This window comes from Peromyscus californicus, unplaced genomic scaffold (genome assembly GCF_007827085.1).
Source record: "Peromyscus californicus insignis strain IS unplaced genomic scaffold, ASM782708v3 Scaffold_6__1_contigs__length_162567912, whole genome shotgun sequence".
In the NCBI taxonomy this organism is placed as follows: Eukaryota; Metazoa; Chordata; class Mammalia; order Rodentia; family Cricetidae; genus Peromyscus; species Peromyscus californicus.
In genome coordinates, this window is record NW_026294584.1 from 128070057 (window position 1) to 128088765 (window position 18709).

Consider the following 18709-nt stretch of genomic DNA (forward strand, 5'->3'; position numbering starts at 1 on the left):
GCCCCCGCCGGCCTATTCTTCCCGGTCGCCCCGCCCCTGCCCATAACTGCGGGCCCCTGCGGCTTCAGCGGCTTCCCTCGGGCTCCGAGCCCTGCCCCCAGCTCCGCCTCTCCCTGCACTCCCGCCCCGTCCCGCCCCGTCGCCTTCCTCAGAGACCAAGGCCAGGTCCCTACCGCAGCCAGCAGGAGGGAGGGAGCAGGAGGCGGCGGCAGAGGGGGAGGGGAGAAGGGCGGGCTCCTCACGCCCAGCCTCGCGCTGCCTGTCCGTGGTCGCAGATTCGCCACAAACGGCCCGAGGACCCCTGCTCCCTACGCTGTGACTTCAGTCTCCTGAAACTCCCCCTCGAACATGGAGGCACACCCTGGACCTATGCGGTGTCCAGATGTCTTTTCCAGGTCCGTGAGATGGTCGCTCGCGCTTCAGCGGACAGGCGGGGAATCGTGGCGAAAGTGCGTCTATGCAGCGCCACGGGGCCACGTTTACTCTGGCGGACGCCGTCGCCGTCTCTGCTGCTGCCGCCGCTGCCACAGCCTTTGCCGCCACGGTCTCTCTGCCGCTGTTCCTGTGCCGCCTCCGGGAGCCCCCTTATTGTCCGGACGGCACCGAGTTCCCAGGCCAGAAGACCCCAAAGCTCGGGAAACGCGAGGGTGCTTGCGGAATTGCGACACTGGGGCGCCGGCGGGACCGGGAGCGGCAGGGGTCAGCGCGGGAAGCCGGGCCAGAGCGTGCGGGGCAGGAGCCGGGGTGGCCAGCTCCGCGTCCCGGAGTTCGGGTTCCCCCTTCCTGGCCCGTCTTTCCCCGCCGGCTTCCCCACGCGGGGTCGGAGCCCCGGCGGGCGCCCCCGGCGATGAGCCCGGACTGGAGGTGGCCGGTGAGTACCGGCCGGGGCCGGGCGGCAGCACCCGCGGAGAAGGGGCCACCCTGGCGAGGCGCGCTGGGCGCCTCCTGGGCCCCCGGGCGGGGAGAACTGACAGGCCATTCGTTCGCGGCGACAGTGTGTGTCCTTTGGGGCTGCCTGGGCCAGCGGCAGGAGGGAAGCCTTGTCTGACTTGGTACCCTTCGATAAAAAGGAAGCGGCGCAGCATCCGGGAGACCGGGCTCCGGCAGCACGGCCCTGGTTCCACCCCCTATCCCCTACCTACTTCCTTCAGCTCCTGGAGTTCCCAGGAGTAGCTTCCTCCAGACCTCTGGGCCCCGGAGCTCTCAGAGCTAAGTTCTGGTCACACCTTTGTGCTTCTGACACCAGGTCCCTGGGGGCACTGTGCCAGTTCGGGAACCAGGCCAGCAAAGCCAGAGCGGCAGCGCTCACCAGGGACCCGGCTTGGAAAGAGTTGAGCTTGTTGTGCCTATAATTGGTTTAGTGTTTAAAGGCACCGCAGCAGGTAGGAAATAGAAGTGAGTTGGAGTTGACTTGGAAGTCAGCGGCTGTCGACAGAGGGACTAGAGCTGCCCACTCTCATGGTTAAGCCTCAGGAGAAGGAGGCTGAGAGTCAGTATTTTTCAGGGTGGTCAGGCAGGCCTTGCATTGGTGGTCCCAAGGATCCTGGTTCAACTCATTCTGAGAGAAATTGGGGCAGTAACTGACTAAGCTGGGCTCTCTGGGGTTTGGTGCCATCTGCTGTCTCTACTCACCCAGGAACAAGGGGGGGGTTAGCCCTTGAGAACCCTGGAACATAATGCTAGATTTTTGTGTTCCTGTTTGTGCCCTCAGGACCAAGCACTTGGTAGGCCCCGGGTTAATGTTGCATGACTCTGTAAATGAGGAAATCAGTGCAGCCTGTGCCTTTTTCCCTGGGTAAATGACCATTTTCACATGGTCTCTCCCTATATCTCCCCACCCAGTTCCAGGGCTAGGCTGAGGATAACCATAAAGACCTTAGCAGTGCACTGATTATGCCGTGGTTTTTGTTGGAATCTAGGACTCAATCGTTGGCCACTCACTCAGGCTTACACATAGGCAACTTATATCCTTAATCTGATCTTCCTCAACTCCCAAACTGGTGGTCTTCTCACTCAGTTATTCATTCAACAGGCTTTTCATTTATTTGCCAAGGCCTGAAAGGCCAGTGCTTGCTAATACCTGGGGATTTAGAAATAGCTAGGTCTGGTGTCTACTAGGAGAAGACAGAACTAGAAAATGCCACACTGGAGGTGAGAATAGAATGCTGTGGAAACAGTTTTTCCATAGGAGAGTCAAAGAAGCCATAATGAAAGTGTCAGTTGAACTAGGTTTTGAAGACTTGATTTGTAGGAGCCCACCAACATTCCTAATAGAGAGAGAGCCTCTGTGCCTTGAGAGGGTGTTACATTCAGGGAATGGTAGGCTGCTGTGTGTGTAGACAACTCTAACTTCTAAGGAGACTCTAGGAAGGAATCCCTTGACTGTTACCCCAAGAAGCTGGGAGCGACGGGAGGCTTTAGTCATGTCATTGGTGTGATCTCTCTTGTCACTTGATGTGAGACTCGGCTGAAAGAACTGAGACATAGGCAGGGTGACCGAGCAATAGGTCTTGAGGACCTGTGCCAAGCCTTGGTAGAGGAGCTGGCACTTGGAGATGCTCTAAAGAGAGGCTGGCCAGGACATGGCGACATGTGAGAAGGAAGACTGGGGAAAGTGGGCTATGGTGCAGGGACTGGAGGCCCTCGTCAGGCCTGTGCTAACTCATCTGTGTATTCTAGATGTGACAGCATGGGGGTGGACTTTGACGTGAAGACCTTCTGCCACAACTTGCGGGCAACTAAGCCACCATATGAATGCCCTGTGGAGACCTGCCGCAAGGTTTACAAGAGTTACAGTGGTATTGAGTACCACCTGTACCACTATGACCACGACAGCCCACCACCCCCACAGCAGACCCCACTGCGCAAGCACAAAAAAAAAGGGCGCCAGTCACGACCAGCCAATAAGCAGTCACCCAGCCCCTCTGAGGTCTCACAGTCACCAGGCCGAGAGGTGATGAGTTATGCTCAGGCCCAGCGCATGGTAGAGGTGGACCTGCATGGCCGTGTCCACCGCATCAGCATCTTTGACAACCTAGATGTGGTATCAGAGGATGAGGAGGCCCCTGAGGAGGCCCCAGAGAACAGCAGCAACAAGGAGAACTCGGAGACACCCGCGGCTACACCTAAGTCAGGCAAGCATAAGAACAAGGAGAAACGCAAGGACTCCAACCACCACCACCACAGCGCCCCCGCCAGTGCTGCTCCCAAACTGCCTGAGGTGGTGTATCGGGAGCTGGAGCAAGACACCCCTGATGCACCGCCCCGGCCCACTTCCTACTACCGGTAAGGCGGCCACCACCTCCTACCTCTAGAAAACTAGTCAAAACCAAGAGAGGTGACAGCCTGATAGGAAACAGCACTAGCCCTGCCCAGGGGGTGTGAACTGTCCCTTAGCGCTATGGCACATGCCAGGTCCTGTGTTTCGTGCTTTGAAGCCATCTCTCCCAGGCCTTTTTTTTTTTTTTTAATTGTTGTTTAATTAAGGTTTGGTTTTGGGTTTTTGTTTTTTTGCAGGGGTTGTTTGTTTGTTTTGATTTTTTGAGACAGGATTTATCTGTGTAACACTCATGGCTGTCCTGGAACTTAACTATGTAGACCAGGCTGGCCTTGAACCAACAGATCCAACTGCCTCTGCCTCCCAAGTGCTGGGATTAAAGGCCTGTGCCACCACTGCCTGGCTTGTTTTTGTTTTGTTGTGGTTTGATGGTTTTGAGACAGTCTCACTGTTTCTCTGACTGGCCTGGAACTCACTGTGTAGCCCAGGCTAACCTTGAACTGACAAGCAAGCCACCTACCTCTTGCCTTCTGAATGTTCTATGACACTGCAATCAGCTATAGCCACCTCTTTGTGAGTCATTAGTCTCATTTCAAAAAGTGCCAGGCTTGTCAAAAGTCATTTGCTAGGAATCCCTGAGCTGAGGTTAAGACCCAAGTCCCCCGAGTGTCAAAGCGACACTGTTCCCCTGCACCCAACATCCCAGCTCTGATTTCTGACCCTTTCTACCTTTTCAATGCATGGCCATGGCCTGGTGTTCTAGAAGCCTCATCTGCAGAGCAGGTGCAGTGTTCCTCCCTAGGGCAGAAGACATTGGCTCCAGAAGGCCAGTGTCTAATTGGCCTAAGACTAAATAAGTCAGTGATGTGATTTCCCTACTGTTCTGTTACTGTAACCTGTCCTTTAACAGCTTTGTAAGCAGTATTTCCATTGCTGACATAGTCCCTTTCTGGATCTTTTATTTATTTCATTTATTTTTTTTTTCTTTGTATTCCATTCCTTCTAAGAGCTAGTCGTAGTGGCTCCTATTGAAGTTGCAGACATTCTTAATTTTAAAAAAAATCTTTTTTACATTTATTTGTGTGTCTGCACATGCGCTTGCATCCTAGCACCTGCGGCAGCTGGAGGCCTCCTTGTCGGGTCAGCTCTGTCTACCGTGCAGGTCCAGGTCCCAGGGTAGGATGTAGCTCATAGGGTTGGTAGCAAGCCCCTTTACCCACTTAACTGGCTGGCTGGCCCTGAAGCCACAGACATAATAAAGCTAATTCCTTTAACATGAGAACAAAAAGATGTATGGTGGATGGGAAAGGTGGAGGTGAACTATATGTAGAGATCTCAGCCACAGGATGTTATCAAAACCAAGTGTAAAAGGGCCTTGGAGTCCTGGCCCCCAAAGCCAGGAGAGCGGTTTGTTCACCTGTCTTTACTGTACAGGCTCTGCGTGGAAAGCAGCTTTTGCCAAAGATGCCGTCCACTTGATAGTACAGCGACTCCCGGGAACACAGTGACACAGTATGGATAGTCCTTTTCTCGCCTTTCGTCTGTGGCAGCCCAGGCCCCCCTCTGGCTTTCTGCTCTTGCTTTTCTCTTAGGATTTACTACCATGCTTCTTCATCCCCAAACAGGCCCCTCTTTGAGCCTTCCTCCTCCAGTGGCTCTTGGCCTGCATCATCTGTCTCACAGGCCGTCCAGCCCAGCTTACTCAGCTCCCCCTCTTCCTCCCCCATAGTCACTGTTCTCCTGGGATCAGCTCTTTTCTCCAGAGGAGCAGTTTTCAGCTGGTGTGCTACAGTCAGTTGGGAGTTATGTTGTTGTAATTATCATAGCTAGCAAAATCCCCCATGTTTTGGGAGTGATTTACTTTTGTAAAAACTTGAGGAGGTCTGAGGTTATCACTCTAATAACACCATTTTCTCTTGCTCAAATTCCAGTTCACTTTTTGAGGGGGAGGGAGGAGGTGGTGTGTCAGCTAGTATGCCAGAAATTGTACATGACACACAGCCCACCTATCTGTGCCACAGTCTGTAATCCGGGAGCCTGTGGGAGTGTGTTATGTGCCATCACATACTGTCATATGTCATGGCAGAGGAAGAGGCAAGACCTTCTGTTTAAGAGAACTAGTGCCAGCCCTAGGACCATCCAGCTGCTGCACATCAGCTCTGATGATACCCTTATTATCGGAGCACAAGTTGAGCTCAGCTTGGGAAAGAGGGTAAGGGCTAAGGTAGAAGCTGCCTCCTACACATATTTTATCTCTCCTCCCTGCCACCCCCAAATGCCTTTCAATTGAACAACACTGAGGACCTATTTCTGTACAGTGAATCAGACATGATCTCGGCCTCTGTCTAGAGAAGGAGTTAGGCACAAACAGCCATAATTCAAGGCACAGTGGGTTAGGGCTATACAAAAGCTAAAAATAAAGTTGACATATATTGAATACTTATTCCATGCGAAACACTATTCTAAGTGTTTCCCTTTATTAACTCATTTCATGTGCACAACAGCAAAATTAGCATTGCTACTCTATTGATAAGGAAACCAAGGCCCAGAGAACTTAAGAGCCGAAGGTCATAACTGCCATGCAGAGACCAGGCAAATGACCCCAGAGCTTCTGTGCACCTAGCCTGCTTGGAGATCCATTTTCCATGTGTCGAGAGGAAGTATCATTCTGCTAGAACATGCTGTGTACCACCTGATTTAGCACCCCACTACCCTTAAATACAGGGTCTCCTGTATCCTAGGCTGGCCTCCAACTCACAGTGTAGTAGCTTTGAACTCTTGATTCTTCCACCTCTACCTCTTGAGTGCTAGGGTTTACAGTTCTGTCATCTCACCTGGTTTTATGGGGTGCCAGGGACTGAACCAGCACTTTATGCCTGCTACCAACTGAGTATATCACCAGCTCCTTAGCCATTCATTTTTGTAATGCTATTCAAAGTTATCATTTACTGAATACAGCCCTCATTGTTTTATCAGGAAAGCTTTGATACAGGGCAGAGCAGTGCTGTCCTGAACATGCAGAGTGGCAAAGTTTAAAATCAGGTGTGTTAAAAGCCAAACTCCTGTTCTTCTCTTGTTCTCTAGAGTTGACAGTGCTATAGTCTAGGTGGGCTAAGGCAGGACAAGGTGGGTGCTTGCTGTGTCACAGCCACCTGGAGCAGCCCTCTGCTCTAGGTCTGCTGGCTCAGAGAGTGCCAAAGTGGATCTGGAAAGGCTGGGGCCAGAGACTGGATGCCACCTCTGTCATTCCCTGGTGATACGACCTATCTGTGATAGGTCACTAACAATTTTTCTCAAAGCTTCACTTTCTTCATCACAAATGCAGATGATAAGAACACTGATCTGCTAGCTGTAATGAGAACAGATGTAATTTGGCCTGGTGCCTGGCCCATAGTAAATGCCCAGTCAGTCGTAGATATTATTATCTTTCAGGGCTATCCAGAGAATAAACACAGTATGTAGCATTTGAGAAACCCCTAGCACCTTCTGAAAGAACCACCATGGTTTCTTTGGTGTTTGTCAGCTTTGCTAAAGCAGGCCTGTATTCATTTGCCAATGCTGTCCTTCCTCTGGCTGTACAGTCCCCCATATTCCCATGATGGGCCCTCACTGTTCCAACATTGCCCTTTTTAGGCATCTAGCTGAGCCTCTATACTTCAAGGAAGACAGCATCATATGACAGCCACAACATGAGGACTAGAGAGATAGGCCAGTGTTTATGACCAAGCTTTAGGGCACTCTTACAAGTAAGTTAACTTCCCCCACATTTAAGCTTCCTTTTCTGCAAGACAGAAATGATTCTGTTATCTATGAATGTAGGGTTAAGGTAGGGCTAGAATGAGACATGTGTATATGGGCAGAGGCTGGGTGCTTTGTCTGGAGGGAAAAGATAACAGCCATGTGATGCCAAACTACCTGTGTACACTTCAGGTACATCGAGAAGTCTGCAGAGGAGCTGGATGAGGAAGTAGAGTATGACATGGATGAGGAGGACTACATCTGGCTAGATATCATGAATGAGCGACGGAAGACCGAGGGTGTGAGTCCCATCCCACAGGAGATCTTTGAGTACCTAATGGACCGGTTGGAGAAGGAGTCCTACTTTGAGAGTCACAATAAAGGTGACCCCAATGCACTAGTGGATGAAGATGCCGTGTGCTGTATCTGCAATGATGGCGAGTGCCAGAACAGCAATGTCATCCTCTTCTGTGACATGTGCAACTTGGCTGTGCACCAAGAGTGCTACGGTGTCCCCTATATCCCTGAGGGCCAGTGGCTGTGCCGCCGTTGCCTGCAGTCACCTTCTCGTGCAGTGGACTGTGCTCTGTGCCCCAATAAGGGTGGTGCCTTTAAGCAGACAGATGATGGCCGCTGGGCCCACGTGGTGTGTGCCTTGTGGATCCCTGAGGTCTGCTTTGCCAACACAGTCTTCCTAGAACCTATTGACAGCATTGAGCACATCCCACCAGCCCGCTGGAAGCTCACCTGCTACATTTGCAAACAGCGGGGCTCTGGAGCCTGCATCCAGTGCCACAAGGCCAACTGCTACACAGCCTTCCATGTGACATGTGCCCAGCAGGCTGGCCTTTACATGAAGATGGAACCTGTGCGGGAGACAGGTGCTAATGGCACCTCCTTTAGCGTCCGCAAGACAGCCTACTGTGACATCCACACACCCCCAGGTTCTGCTCGCCGCCTGCCTGCCCTATCCCACAGTGAGGGTGAGGAGGAGGAGGATGAAGAAGAAGATGAGGGTAAGAGCTGGAGCTCAGAGAAGGTCAAGAAGGCCAAGGCCAAGTCCCGGATTAAGATGAAGAAAGCCCGGAAGATCTTGGCAGAGAAGCGGGCAGCAGCACCTGTGGTGTCTGTGCCCTGCATTCCACCACACAGGTACATGTGCAGCCGTGGGCAGGAAGGGGAGGGGAGAAGCCCTCAGAGGGACTGTGGGGCCTAAGTAGAGTGGCCGGCTTGCCTTCCTGTCAGAGCTGTGTGGGAGTGAAAAAGTAAATTTAAAGAGGTAATCTTAGGTAAGTCACCTACCTGACTTTTGCATTAGGAGCCAGAAACTCTGAACTTTATCTGGCAGACGAAGCATGTATTTAAGCTGCCCTTCTTTTTGATGGTGTGGTTTGTTAAGATGAAAGAGCCACCGAAGAAAAATGGTCTCCCCATGAAAAAAGTCAATGAAAAGTGGGGAGGAGAAGGCTCAGGAAGTCGTGAAGGGACTGGGATGCAGCTCCGTTGTCAAATGTGCTTAGTATCCATAGGGATCTGGGTTCAGTCCCCGGCACAGGAAAGAAAAAGTGCATGACATGTTTAACTTGATCATGCACCAGGAATCAGAAATGCTAGTGTCCTCTATGTTCCTAAGGGCCACCTTCCCATACTGTAGACTGCCCTGTGGAGTGCTGCTCAGTCAGGCTGTGATTGTCAGTTGTTTTCAGCTGCCTTGTGTTGTCTGGTTGACCTCACTATAGGTTTCTCTCCTTGTAATTTATCTTCACTTGATCTTAGCAAAAAGGCCAACAAGGGATGGAATATGTTGTCTTCTCCACAGTCTTAGTCCAAGAGGTCAGAGTCTAACTGTGCCCTGGGCTGCTGTGGCTTAGCAGACTTAGAGGCAGACTAATGCTGTTCTGATTAGTGCTGAGAGCTGGGTTTCTTCTGCTGTGTTGTGCCACTCAAGGCACTGTTGATTATGCCTTAAGCCCAGAATTCCAAGCTGCTCCTTCTCCTCCTCTTCCTCTTTCTTCTTTTCTTTTTGAGATAGAATCTCTTGTAATAGGCTGGGTTTGAATTCCATATAGAGCCCAAGATTACCTCAAGCTTCTGGATCCTTTTGCCTCCACCTTTGGAGTGCTGGGATTACAGGTGTGAGCTACTACTATTCCTGGTTTTCCAGACCTTTTTGATGAGCGTAATAGCCCCCACTGTCCTCATTCAGGAACTCTTACTGGCAGTCAGGACCTAGCAGGTTTTTTCTTTGTTCCCTGGTTCCCAGACTCAGTAAGATCACCAACCGCCTGACCATCCAGAGAAAGAGCCAGTTCATGCAGAGGCTACACAGCTACTGGACTCTGAAACGACAGTCACGGAATGGGGTCCCACTACTCCGGCGTCTGCAGACACACCTTCAGTCTCAGAGGAACTGTGATCAAGTTGGGGGTACCGTGTCCAAATCCCTGTGGGCTGTGGAAACTAGGACCAAAAGGGCAAGGACCAAAATTTGTAGTGATAGCCTCCAGCATCAAAGAGCTTAAGATTTTTTCACCTTTAAATTAGCCCCCAAAGCAGGCTCAGCATGAAATCTATATATTACCAGGTTGGTGGAAAGGCATCGTTCCTGTGTGTTCATTAATTCAACAAACATACCTAGCATTATCTTGGTGCTAGACTCTGGTAACACATAGATGGAGGTGCTACTGATAAATTACTGGGCTTCCTCCTTGGACTTGCCCTACCCTTGGCCTAGGTTTCCTGCACTCCTCTTCTGGACTCTCCTCTGGCTCTCTCACCATCTGATACCCCTTTTACCTCTACAGAGAGATTCTGAAGATAAGAACTGGGCCCTCAAAGAACAGCTCAAGTCCTGGCAGCGGCTCCGGCATGACCTAGAGCGAGCTCGGCTGCTGGTGGAGTTGATACGCAAGCGAGAGAAACTCAAAAGGGAGACGGTGAGTGCTCCTGGGCCAGCCCTGGTCCTCAAAGCAGAGCACTGCTCTGGAGGAGGGAGAGTGTATAGCCCTGGATGGGAAGCACCAAGGCCCATACTGGCATTAAGTGTCCTAGCACTATGTGCTTTTAGGCCTGTGGGAAGCTGCGGATCAAAGGAGACTGCACAGAATCCTTCCCTCTGACCCAGGCAGTTCAGGCCAGGAGTTCAAGGAAGGGGAACCAAAGTAGATAGAGACAGCTTTCTTTCATGGGGTCTGGGTGAGAAAAGCATGTTCCTAAGCCAGCAGGGACCATCTCCTTTGACCTCTGCTGAGAGACTAGCCAGGGCCTGGCTGATGCAGCCTTTTTGTGTGCCAGATCAAGATCCAGCAGATTGCCATGGAAATGCAGCTGACCCCTTTTCTCATCCTCCTCCGAAAAACCTTGGAGCAGCTCCAAGAGAAGGACACAGGCAACATCTTCAGCGAGCCGGTCCCTCTGTCTGAGGTAACCGAATTGGACGAAGTAAGAATCCCTTCCCCTCGCTCCAACTTCTTTCTCTTCTTCTCCCAGTTGGACCCCTGCTGCAGGTCTGGCCCAGGGACTAGGTGGGGACCGTCAAGGGTTCGGTGGCTCTGGGGCAGGATGAACTAGAGCTACATGTATCACCTGGACCCTTGTCTTGTCCTATCACACCCCAAGAACTCAGAATGGGAAGCCATCTGCACTCCTTCCCCAGAGTCTGCCAGATGAGTAATCACAGGCAGGAAGATATTCTCAGGGTGCTCAACCCTGGAATGGAAATTTTGGAAGGCTCAGAATCTAAAGAGCCAGCTCTGAAGCCCTAGGTTCACTTTTCTCTCTGAAAGGTATAAAATGAGACATCTGAGGCAGCAGCCTTACCACAAGCCTTATGATGAGCAAAAATAACAGTAAGAATACAAGGTGGTACAATTTTTAGAGAATTCTCATGGCCTTTTTTTCCCCCTCCATTAAAGCTGCCCATGGTTCCAGGAAATAGATTTGCCTGCATTTTCATCACAATTTTTCAGGAGAGGAAAATAAGGCTCAGAGAGGTTAAGAGACTACCAAGGTCACACAGCTTGTAACTAGTAAAGTCAGGACTAGAACTTCCCTTGTACTACATGCCTGCCTCTTAACTGTGGTGGGAGGCGGTTGCTAGATGCATTTCTTGGGGGGCTGTTAAGAGTAGAGTTTGGGGGAATAAGAACAGATTTCCACTTAGACACTTACCCTGCTTTCCCAGGTACCTGACTACCTAGACCACATCAAAAAGCCTATGGACTTTTTCACCATGAAGCAGAACTTGGAGGCTTATCGCTACTTGAACTTTGATGATTTTGAGGAGGACTTCAATCTCATTGTCAGCAACTGCCTAAAGTATAATGCCAAGGACACCATCTTCTACAGGGCAGCGGTTCGACTCCGTGAGCAGGGTGGTGCTGTGCTCCGTCAGGCCCGGCGCCAGGCAGAAAAAATGGGCATTGACTTTGAGACGGGCATGCATATCCCTCACAACCTAGCCGGAGATGAGGCCCCACGCCATACTGAAGATGGTGGGTGATGAGTCATCTGCATGCGTAGAGGCCAATGCCAGAGATGGACAGCTTTCCAAAAGTCCCTCCCTGGGAACAGGCAGTACAGGCAGCTGGGCTGAGCAGCAGCAGGCTATCCCTAGGAATGTTCCCAAGAAGCCAGACTTGGTGACTGGATAGCTGGGCCACCATTCTACATACTAGGTTGCCATTTTGGAGAAGCCAATGGGAAGAGTGGGTTCCTGCTGCCTGCCCAGGTTCAAGGGGCCCAATGGGCTACCCTGAGCCTGACCTCCCCCCCCCCCCCCCCAACTCTTCCCTGGCAGCAGAGGAAGAGCGGCTGGTCCTGCTGGAGAACCAGAAACACCTGCCAGTAGAAGAGCAGCTGAAGTTGTTGTTGGAGCGGCTGGACGAAGTCAACGCCAGCAAGCAGAGTGTGGGCCGTTCCCGGCGTGCAAAAATGATCAAGAAAGAGATGACGGCACTGCGGCGGAAGCTTGCTCACCAGCGGGAGACTGGCCGGGATGGGCCTGAGCGTCATGGCCCCTCCAGCAGGGGCAGTCTGACACCCCACCCAGCAGCCTGTGACAAGGACGGACAGACAGACAGTGCTGCAGAAGAGAGCAGCAGCCAGGAGACAAGCAAAGGTCTGAACCCCATAGCAAGATGGACCCCAAAGCAAGTCAGACTTTGGCTCTGCAGTACATACACAGCCCTGCTGTTCCCTAGCCAGAGGTCCTTCCTACACAACTAGCTGCTGTACTTTCTCCTTCGTTCCCCAGTCAGGGGCCTCTTAGCTGCCTCTCTAGCTGTTGGTATGAGTCATTCTGAATCCCCAGCCCCCAAGTCCCCCAATTCCAGACAGAGTAATAATCGTATATTCCTAGGGTGTGACCCTGGACATCTACCCTTCCTCCTCACGTCAGGCCCATCACCAACTCTCCTTCTCTCTTTCTCTGCTCCAGGCCTGGGTCCCAACATGTCCTCAACCCCCGCACATGAGGTGGGCAGGAGAACCTCAGTTCTGTTCTCCAAAAAGAACCCGAAGACAGCTGGACCGCCCAAGAGGCCGGGCCGGCCCCCCAAAAACCGGGAGAGCCAGATGACCCCCAGCCACGGAGGCAGTCCTGTGGGGCCCCCCCAGCTCCCCATCATGGGGTCCCTGCGTCAGCGCAAGCGGGGTAGGAGCCCTCGGCCCAGTTCGAGCTCAGACAGCGACAGTGATAAGTCCACAGAAGACCCCCCAATGGGTGAGCCTCCTCATCACCCAGCCCCTGCCCCAAGAGAGTGAGCCGTGCTGCCATCCTTTCTAGTGCACTTGGAGCTCTCCCTTTATTTCTCTATAAAAGACAGCTAGAAGGGCCCTTAGAATCCTTTCATTCCATCCCCTCACCCTTCATTTGTGAAAACCGAGACCCAAGATACTGACCCAGCCAGGTCCCCATGCAAGCCCTCCTCCCTCGTACCACTTCCCTCTTCTCTTCTTCCCTTCCTTGGGGAACTTCCTGCCTTTTCAGTCCTTTGTGTCTTTAGGCCGGGGAAGGGGAAGGTCAGCACAGAGCTTGGCCCACTGCGGTACAACTGCTCAGAGCTATCTCTGCTGGCCAAGGCTGGAGGAACTTTTCAGCCCAGAAAGAGAACCCAGACTCACTCCACCTCACCCCGTGTTGGCTGTGCTCTCCATCTTTCTGACCAGTTGGTTCCTTCCCTCCTCCTTTCCCCTCCAAGACTTACCAGCCAATGGCTTCAGCAGTGGGAACCAGCCAGTGAAGAAGAGTTTCTTGGTGTACCGTAATGACTGCAACCTTCCCCGAAGCAGCTCAGACTCCGAGTCCAGCAGCAGCAGCAGTAGCAGTGCCGCCTCAGACCGGACCAGGTACCGACTAGTCCTGCAGATGGGGGGCAGCCATTTCAGTCCAGAGGAAGGAGTTCACATCCAAGTGTCCTATAAAATAAATGGGATGGGTCAGTCACCCTAACAGAACAGAGGACAGACACTGTCTTAGGTTAAACTAATGCTTTAGAGAAATGCAAACTGGTGCCTTATAGCTGGGGTTTGGCCTTCAGACATACTTTATTTTGGCCACAAAGATGTTTCTAATAACTGAATACAGGGACTGGAGAGATGACTCAGCAGTTAAGAGAACTGGCTGTTCTTCCAGAGGACCCTGGTCCAATTCCCAGCACCCACACAGTGTAGCTCCAGTTCCAGGGGGGTCTGATATCCTCTTCTGGCTTCCACAGGCACTGTATACACATGGTACACAGACATACATGAAGGCAAAATACCCATGCAGATAAATAGAAAGTGGGGGTGTGTGTGGGGGGGAATAGGATTAAATTTATTTAAAAGCAAAAAACTGAGTCCACATAAAATTCTCAGTCTCTGTATTCTCTTTAAAAATCAGAGGATCAAGCTGTGTGGTGGTGGTTCACACATTTAATCCCAGCACTCAGGAGCAGAGGCAGGGGGATCTCTGTGAGTTTAAGGCCAGGCTAGTCTACAGAGTGAGTTCTAGGACAACCATGGCTACACAGAGAAATCCTGTCTCAAAAAAGCAGGGGAAAAAAAAATCATATCAGCTGGGTGTAGTTGCTCACACCTATAACCTCAGCTCTTAGGATGATGAAGTAGGATTTCTGCGAGTTCCAGGCCAGCCATGGCTACATATGTAGCAAGACCCTGTCTCAAGGAATAGGGATGTAGCTCCTTGGTGAAACACTTATCTAGCTTGTGTGAGGCCTAGGATCAATCTCAAGTACTTCAGAACAATAAATTATAATAGAGGATCTGGCAGCTTTGGTTGGTGTTGCTTATAGACAGTCATGTGTTCCGCTCAGGGACTGACGGAGCGCTACATTAGTCTGATTACTAGCCTGATCCCTAAGAGTGCATAAGTTGCAAACTTCATACAGCCTCTGCTTTTCAAAAGTCTAGATTTGGGTGCTTAACAAGGAGAGGACCCCTGCCATGATATTCCCCATTTCCCCCTCTGACTTGCATTCTGATTGGCTTCCTACAGCACAACACCTTCAAAACAAGGCCGGGGCAAGCCCTCCTTTTCTCGGGGCACATTCCCAGAGGACAGCAGTGAAGACACCTCAGGCACTGAGAATGAGGCCTACTCCGTGGGCACTGGCCGCGGCGTGGGCCACAGCAGTAAGTACCCTCACCCAAAGTCAGGGGTGCTGGGAACCCAATTTCAAGGCCTTGCCAGCTCCCCAGCTGCTGACCCGCCCCCTCTCTCCCATTCCTGTGAAGTGGTAAGAAAAAGTCTGGGTCGAGGAGCTGGCTGGCTGTCAGAGGACGAGGACTCTCCATTGGATGCTCTGGACCTTGTGTGGGCCAAATGCCGAGGTTATCCATCATATCCAGCTCTGGTAAGCCTATGGTTTCTCTTGTCCGTACCCCTTGCTTTCCAGCCCTAGGACTGGGATTCCTAAGTGTAGCCTTGCTCCTTTCCTTGCCAAGCTACAGAGCATGGGGCTCCTTAGCAAGTGGACTGATAGAGAGATGTAGCTTGAGTAACCCAGAGAGATCCCAGTCAGTTTCCCACCTCTTCCTATCTCTTCTCTTGCCCCCTAGGCTCTGAAATAACACAGCAAGGTCAACACTACAGTCCCAGTAACATCTTCTTCAGTTATAGTCTTCAGATTGTTAGATGTGCTAGCTTTGGGGTGGAAGTGACCTAAACCAAACTGGGCTTATATTACACCCTCAGATCATTGATCCAAAGATGCCCCGAGAAGGTATGTTCCACCATGGGGTTCCCATCCCTGTACCACCACTGGAGGTTCTAAAACTTGGGGAACAGATGACACAGGAAGCCCGAGAGCATCTCTACCTCGTTCTCTTCTTTGACAACAAACGAACCTGGTAAGGAAAGAGGGGTGCACTTGGTGTGACTTAAAGCCACAGATATAAATACAGCCATCTGTGATGTGGGGGCAGACTGCCAAGAGACACAGTAACAGATTAGGTTATTACAAAGTGTTGGGGGGGGGGGGGGCACACTTAGAATAGCTCTAAGCAAAAGGGTGTGTTTGTCCTGAGTCTGATGGGCTGAGTGGGCATTAGCTGGAAAACAGCTGGAGCTAGAAACCAAAGGACCATCAGCGACTGGCAAATTTAGGGTGGCTCCCTGCCCACACTCAGATGGCTTCTAGACTTATTTTTCCCACTTCTTCCTCTATAGTAACAAGATGGGGGAAAAGCAAGCATAGACCATTTCGGCTTTACACTCAGGAGGCAGCACTTGGAAAGACAGAGGCAGGCGGATCTCTGAGTTTGAGGACAGCCTGGTCTGTAGAGTGAGTTTCAGGACAGCCAGGGCTACACAAGAAAACATGTCTCAAAAAAAAAAAAAATTCAGTTTTAAATCCCTCTTGTCAAATTTTTGTTAATTGCCTGCAGATGATAATCTGTATAGTCTCACTGAAACAGCTGGGACAAGATACCTATTTGAGGTTTTTTTTTTGTTTGTTTTGTTTTTTTGTTTTTTTGTTTTTTTTTTTTTTTTTTTGGTTTTTTCGAGACAGGGTTTCTCTGTGTAGCTTTGCGCCTGTCCTGGAACTCACTTGGTAGCCCAGGCGGGCCTCGAACTCACAGAGATCCGCCTGGCTCTGCCTCCCGAGTGCTGGGATTAAAGGCGTGTGCCACCACCGCCCGGCCCTATTTGAGGTTTTTGTCACCCATAAAATACCTTGTGGTTATGCTGTAGAATTAATATGTCTTCCCAGTGAAAAATCACTCCTCACACCTAAGAAATTAATAAATGAAAGTTTAATAATAGCATGCAACTGGTTCTGGCTAATGCACAAAAGAGAACCAGCCTCAAATGGAACATTTTACCAGCTTCCATAGGCCTTAGGCTTATACAGTCCACATACACTCTCATCCTTAAATCTCTTCCAGGTCATGGCCCCAGGTTACACTTTCAGAAACTTACAGAGAGACGGGACTGCAAGTCTAGCCACTTGAGCAGATGGGAGATTTATACAGCAAAGAATTTGCCATAATTATTTAAGTACACCAGTGTTATTCTTTTCTGAATAGATGTGACCCAGGGTCATCTTGCCCACTTGGCAGAATTATGCTTTTCCTGATAAGAGGTTCCCTAATGGCAGACCAGGATGCCCTTAACAATGGCTGCCTCTTGCACTGCCACCTTAAGATGCCCTTAGGGGAACGTTCTGTGCCATGGAGATGGGCCCGATGGCTACTTTTCCATCAGCGTTGCCTCCTTTTGTTCTGGGAATGGAGATTAAGTGGAGGTCAATCTTGGTGAACAAACATTAGCAGAAACATTTTCTCAACAACCTTCGACTGCCATAATGGTACAAAAGTTTCTTTCCTGCGGTTTCTAATATGCCTGATTAGTCCACTACTCACCTTCCAGACATGTTGGAGACAAAACTCCTTCATCTAACTTCTACTTTGTGTAACTTAAGAATTCCTAAGCAAGTCTTTTAGTAAATCCTTTAGAGCATCAATTTTATTACTTTAGGTTTCTCTTGTATCAGTTATTCCCCCTAGTATTAACTGAGAGTTATTCTCCTACTATAACTGTTGATTGGGCTATTCTCAGTATACTACACAGTCCCTTGAGAGCAGGGTTGCTGAGAATCAGGCATTTCTAAATTTCCACACATGGAGTGTGGAAGGGCTGGTACTTGTTCACCCTGAAATCCGTGCCTCATCTCATCTTTACCTTGTCTGACAGGCAGTGGCTGCCCAGGACTAAACTCGTTCCTCTGGGTGTGAACCAGGATCTAGACAAAGAGAAGATGCTGGAGGGCCGCAAGTCCAACATCCGCAAGTCAGTGCAGATTGCCTACCACAGGGCTCTGCAGCACCGAAGCAAGGTGCAGGGTGAGCAGAGCAGCGAGACCAGCGACAGCGACTGATGCTGTCGGAGCCCAACTACAGTGCTCTGCGACTTCTCCTCCCTTTGCTCACTGTCCTGGAGTGGTGCCGCCCTCTGCACTGATTCATTCCTGGTCTTGGGGCCAGTCTCAGGGGAAGTTGGGTAGGGGAGGTCCCTCCTGCCCTGAGTGCAGCTGGACTGTACACAACACTCCAAGGGCTCATGGCCACTCAGTGCAAGGAGAGGAGAGGTTCCACAGGTCAATAAGAGCTCTAGACCTCATGGCGTTGTAGGGCAGGGTGGTGGGCCATACCACCAACCCTACCTGCTTCTGCCAGGGGAATCCATAACTGCCTAAAGGCCTGAGGCCCTTGCAGGTGGTAAGGTAAGCCAGCATTATCCCAGCCTAGCAGTGGGATTGATGTCTGTCTAGCCTGGAAGAGGGGCACTAGGTGACCCCTCCCCTGCTGTTGTAAATACTGTAATTATTGGAGAATTTAAATTATTCTCATTTGTAACTGCGTTTCCGGGTCGCGCCAGAGTCATTTGGTACTAAAAAGAGAAAAAGAAAAAAAAAAAAGAATGGAGCTTGTCTCTACTCCTTTTCTTTTTCCCATAGAATCCCCTACCTTTCAAACTGGTTTGTATTTATTTCAAAGGAAGAAAATATATTGATTCTTAGAAAATAAAGTCTACTTAGAATTCTTTTTTTCTTGCCTTCTACCAGGGCAAAAGGATTCAGAGGGAGAGATCTGTGCCTCATGGATGACTGTGCCCAAGGGTTTGTTGACATAATGTGCATGCTAGTCATAAGACAACACATCAGCAAGCTGGGTATGGTGGCACAGTCCTGTAATCCCTGGACTTGAGGTGCTGAGGCAGGAGGATTGCCGTGAGCTCAAGGTCAGGCAGAAAGCTCCCATTTCCCATGCACTGAATGTCAGGCACTGCCCTAAGTACCTGTAAATACATAAATGGTTTCTAATCCCTGCAGTCCTATGGGGTGGGCTAACTAATATTAGGCCAGCTACCTCCACATTGACAGGCCGTAGTAAGTACCTTTAGTTAGTCCACTGTTGTATAATCCTCACAGTAACTATGGGGTGGGTTCACAGCAGGTTAGTTATCTCATGCTGAAGTTTAGAAAAATGAACTAACTTGCCAAAGTTCCTACAACTGAGAAGCTGCAGCTGGGAATTAAACTCAGGTCCATTAGTCTGGAAGGCTGGCTCTTCAGCTAGCATGCTAAAACCAGATGGAGATCCAACTGCTGATTTCCTTTGTGGATTCCAAATGCTTCAAGTCCTTTGTTAGGACCATAGCCTAAGCGTTGTTTCCAGCACTACAGGTGGGAC

The 18709-nt window shown here is 50.6% G+C and overlaps 1 protein-coding gene across 5 annotated transcripts; it reads left to right on the forward strand.

Annotated features, from left to right (window-relative positions):
- Nucleotides 1-756: 756 nt before the first annotated feature.
- On the forward strand, nt 757-18061 carry Brpf1 (bromodomain and PHD finger containing 1). 5 transcript variants are annotated; one of them, XM_052720152.1, is made up of 14 exons: nt 757-871; nt 2680-3285; nt 7208-8167; nt 9279-9440; nt 9819-9951; nt 10310-10456; nt 11199-11508; nt 11814-12134; nt 12453-12737; nt 13216-13363; nt 14511-14647; nt 14750-14868; nt 15210-15364; nt 17211-18061. In XM_052720152.1, exons 2-14 carry the CDS (start codon nt 2690-2692, stop codon nt 17392-17394), a joined length of 3657 nt encoding a protein of 1218 aa, XP_052576112.1. In that variant the 5' UTR covers nt 757-871; nt 2680-2689; the 3' UTR covers nt 17395-18061. The 5 variants fall into 5 exon arrangements, with proteins under 5 accessions (XP_052576112.1, XP_052576113.1, XP_052576114.1 ...); XM_052720153.1 differs by having other exon boundaries at nt 11817-12134; XM_052720154.1 differs by having other exon boundaries at nt 10310-10438.
- Nucleotides 18062-18709: the final 648 nt, after the last annotated feature.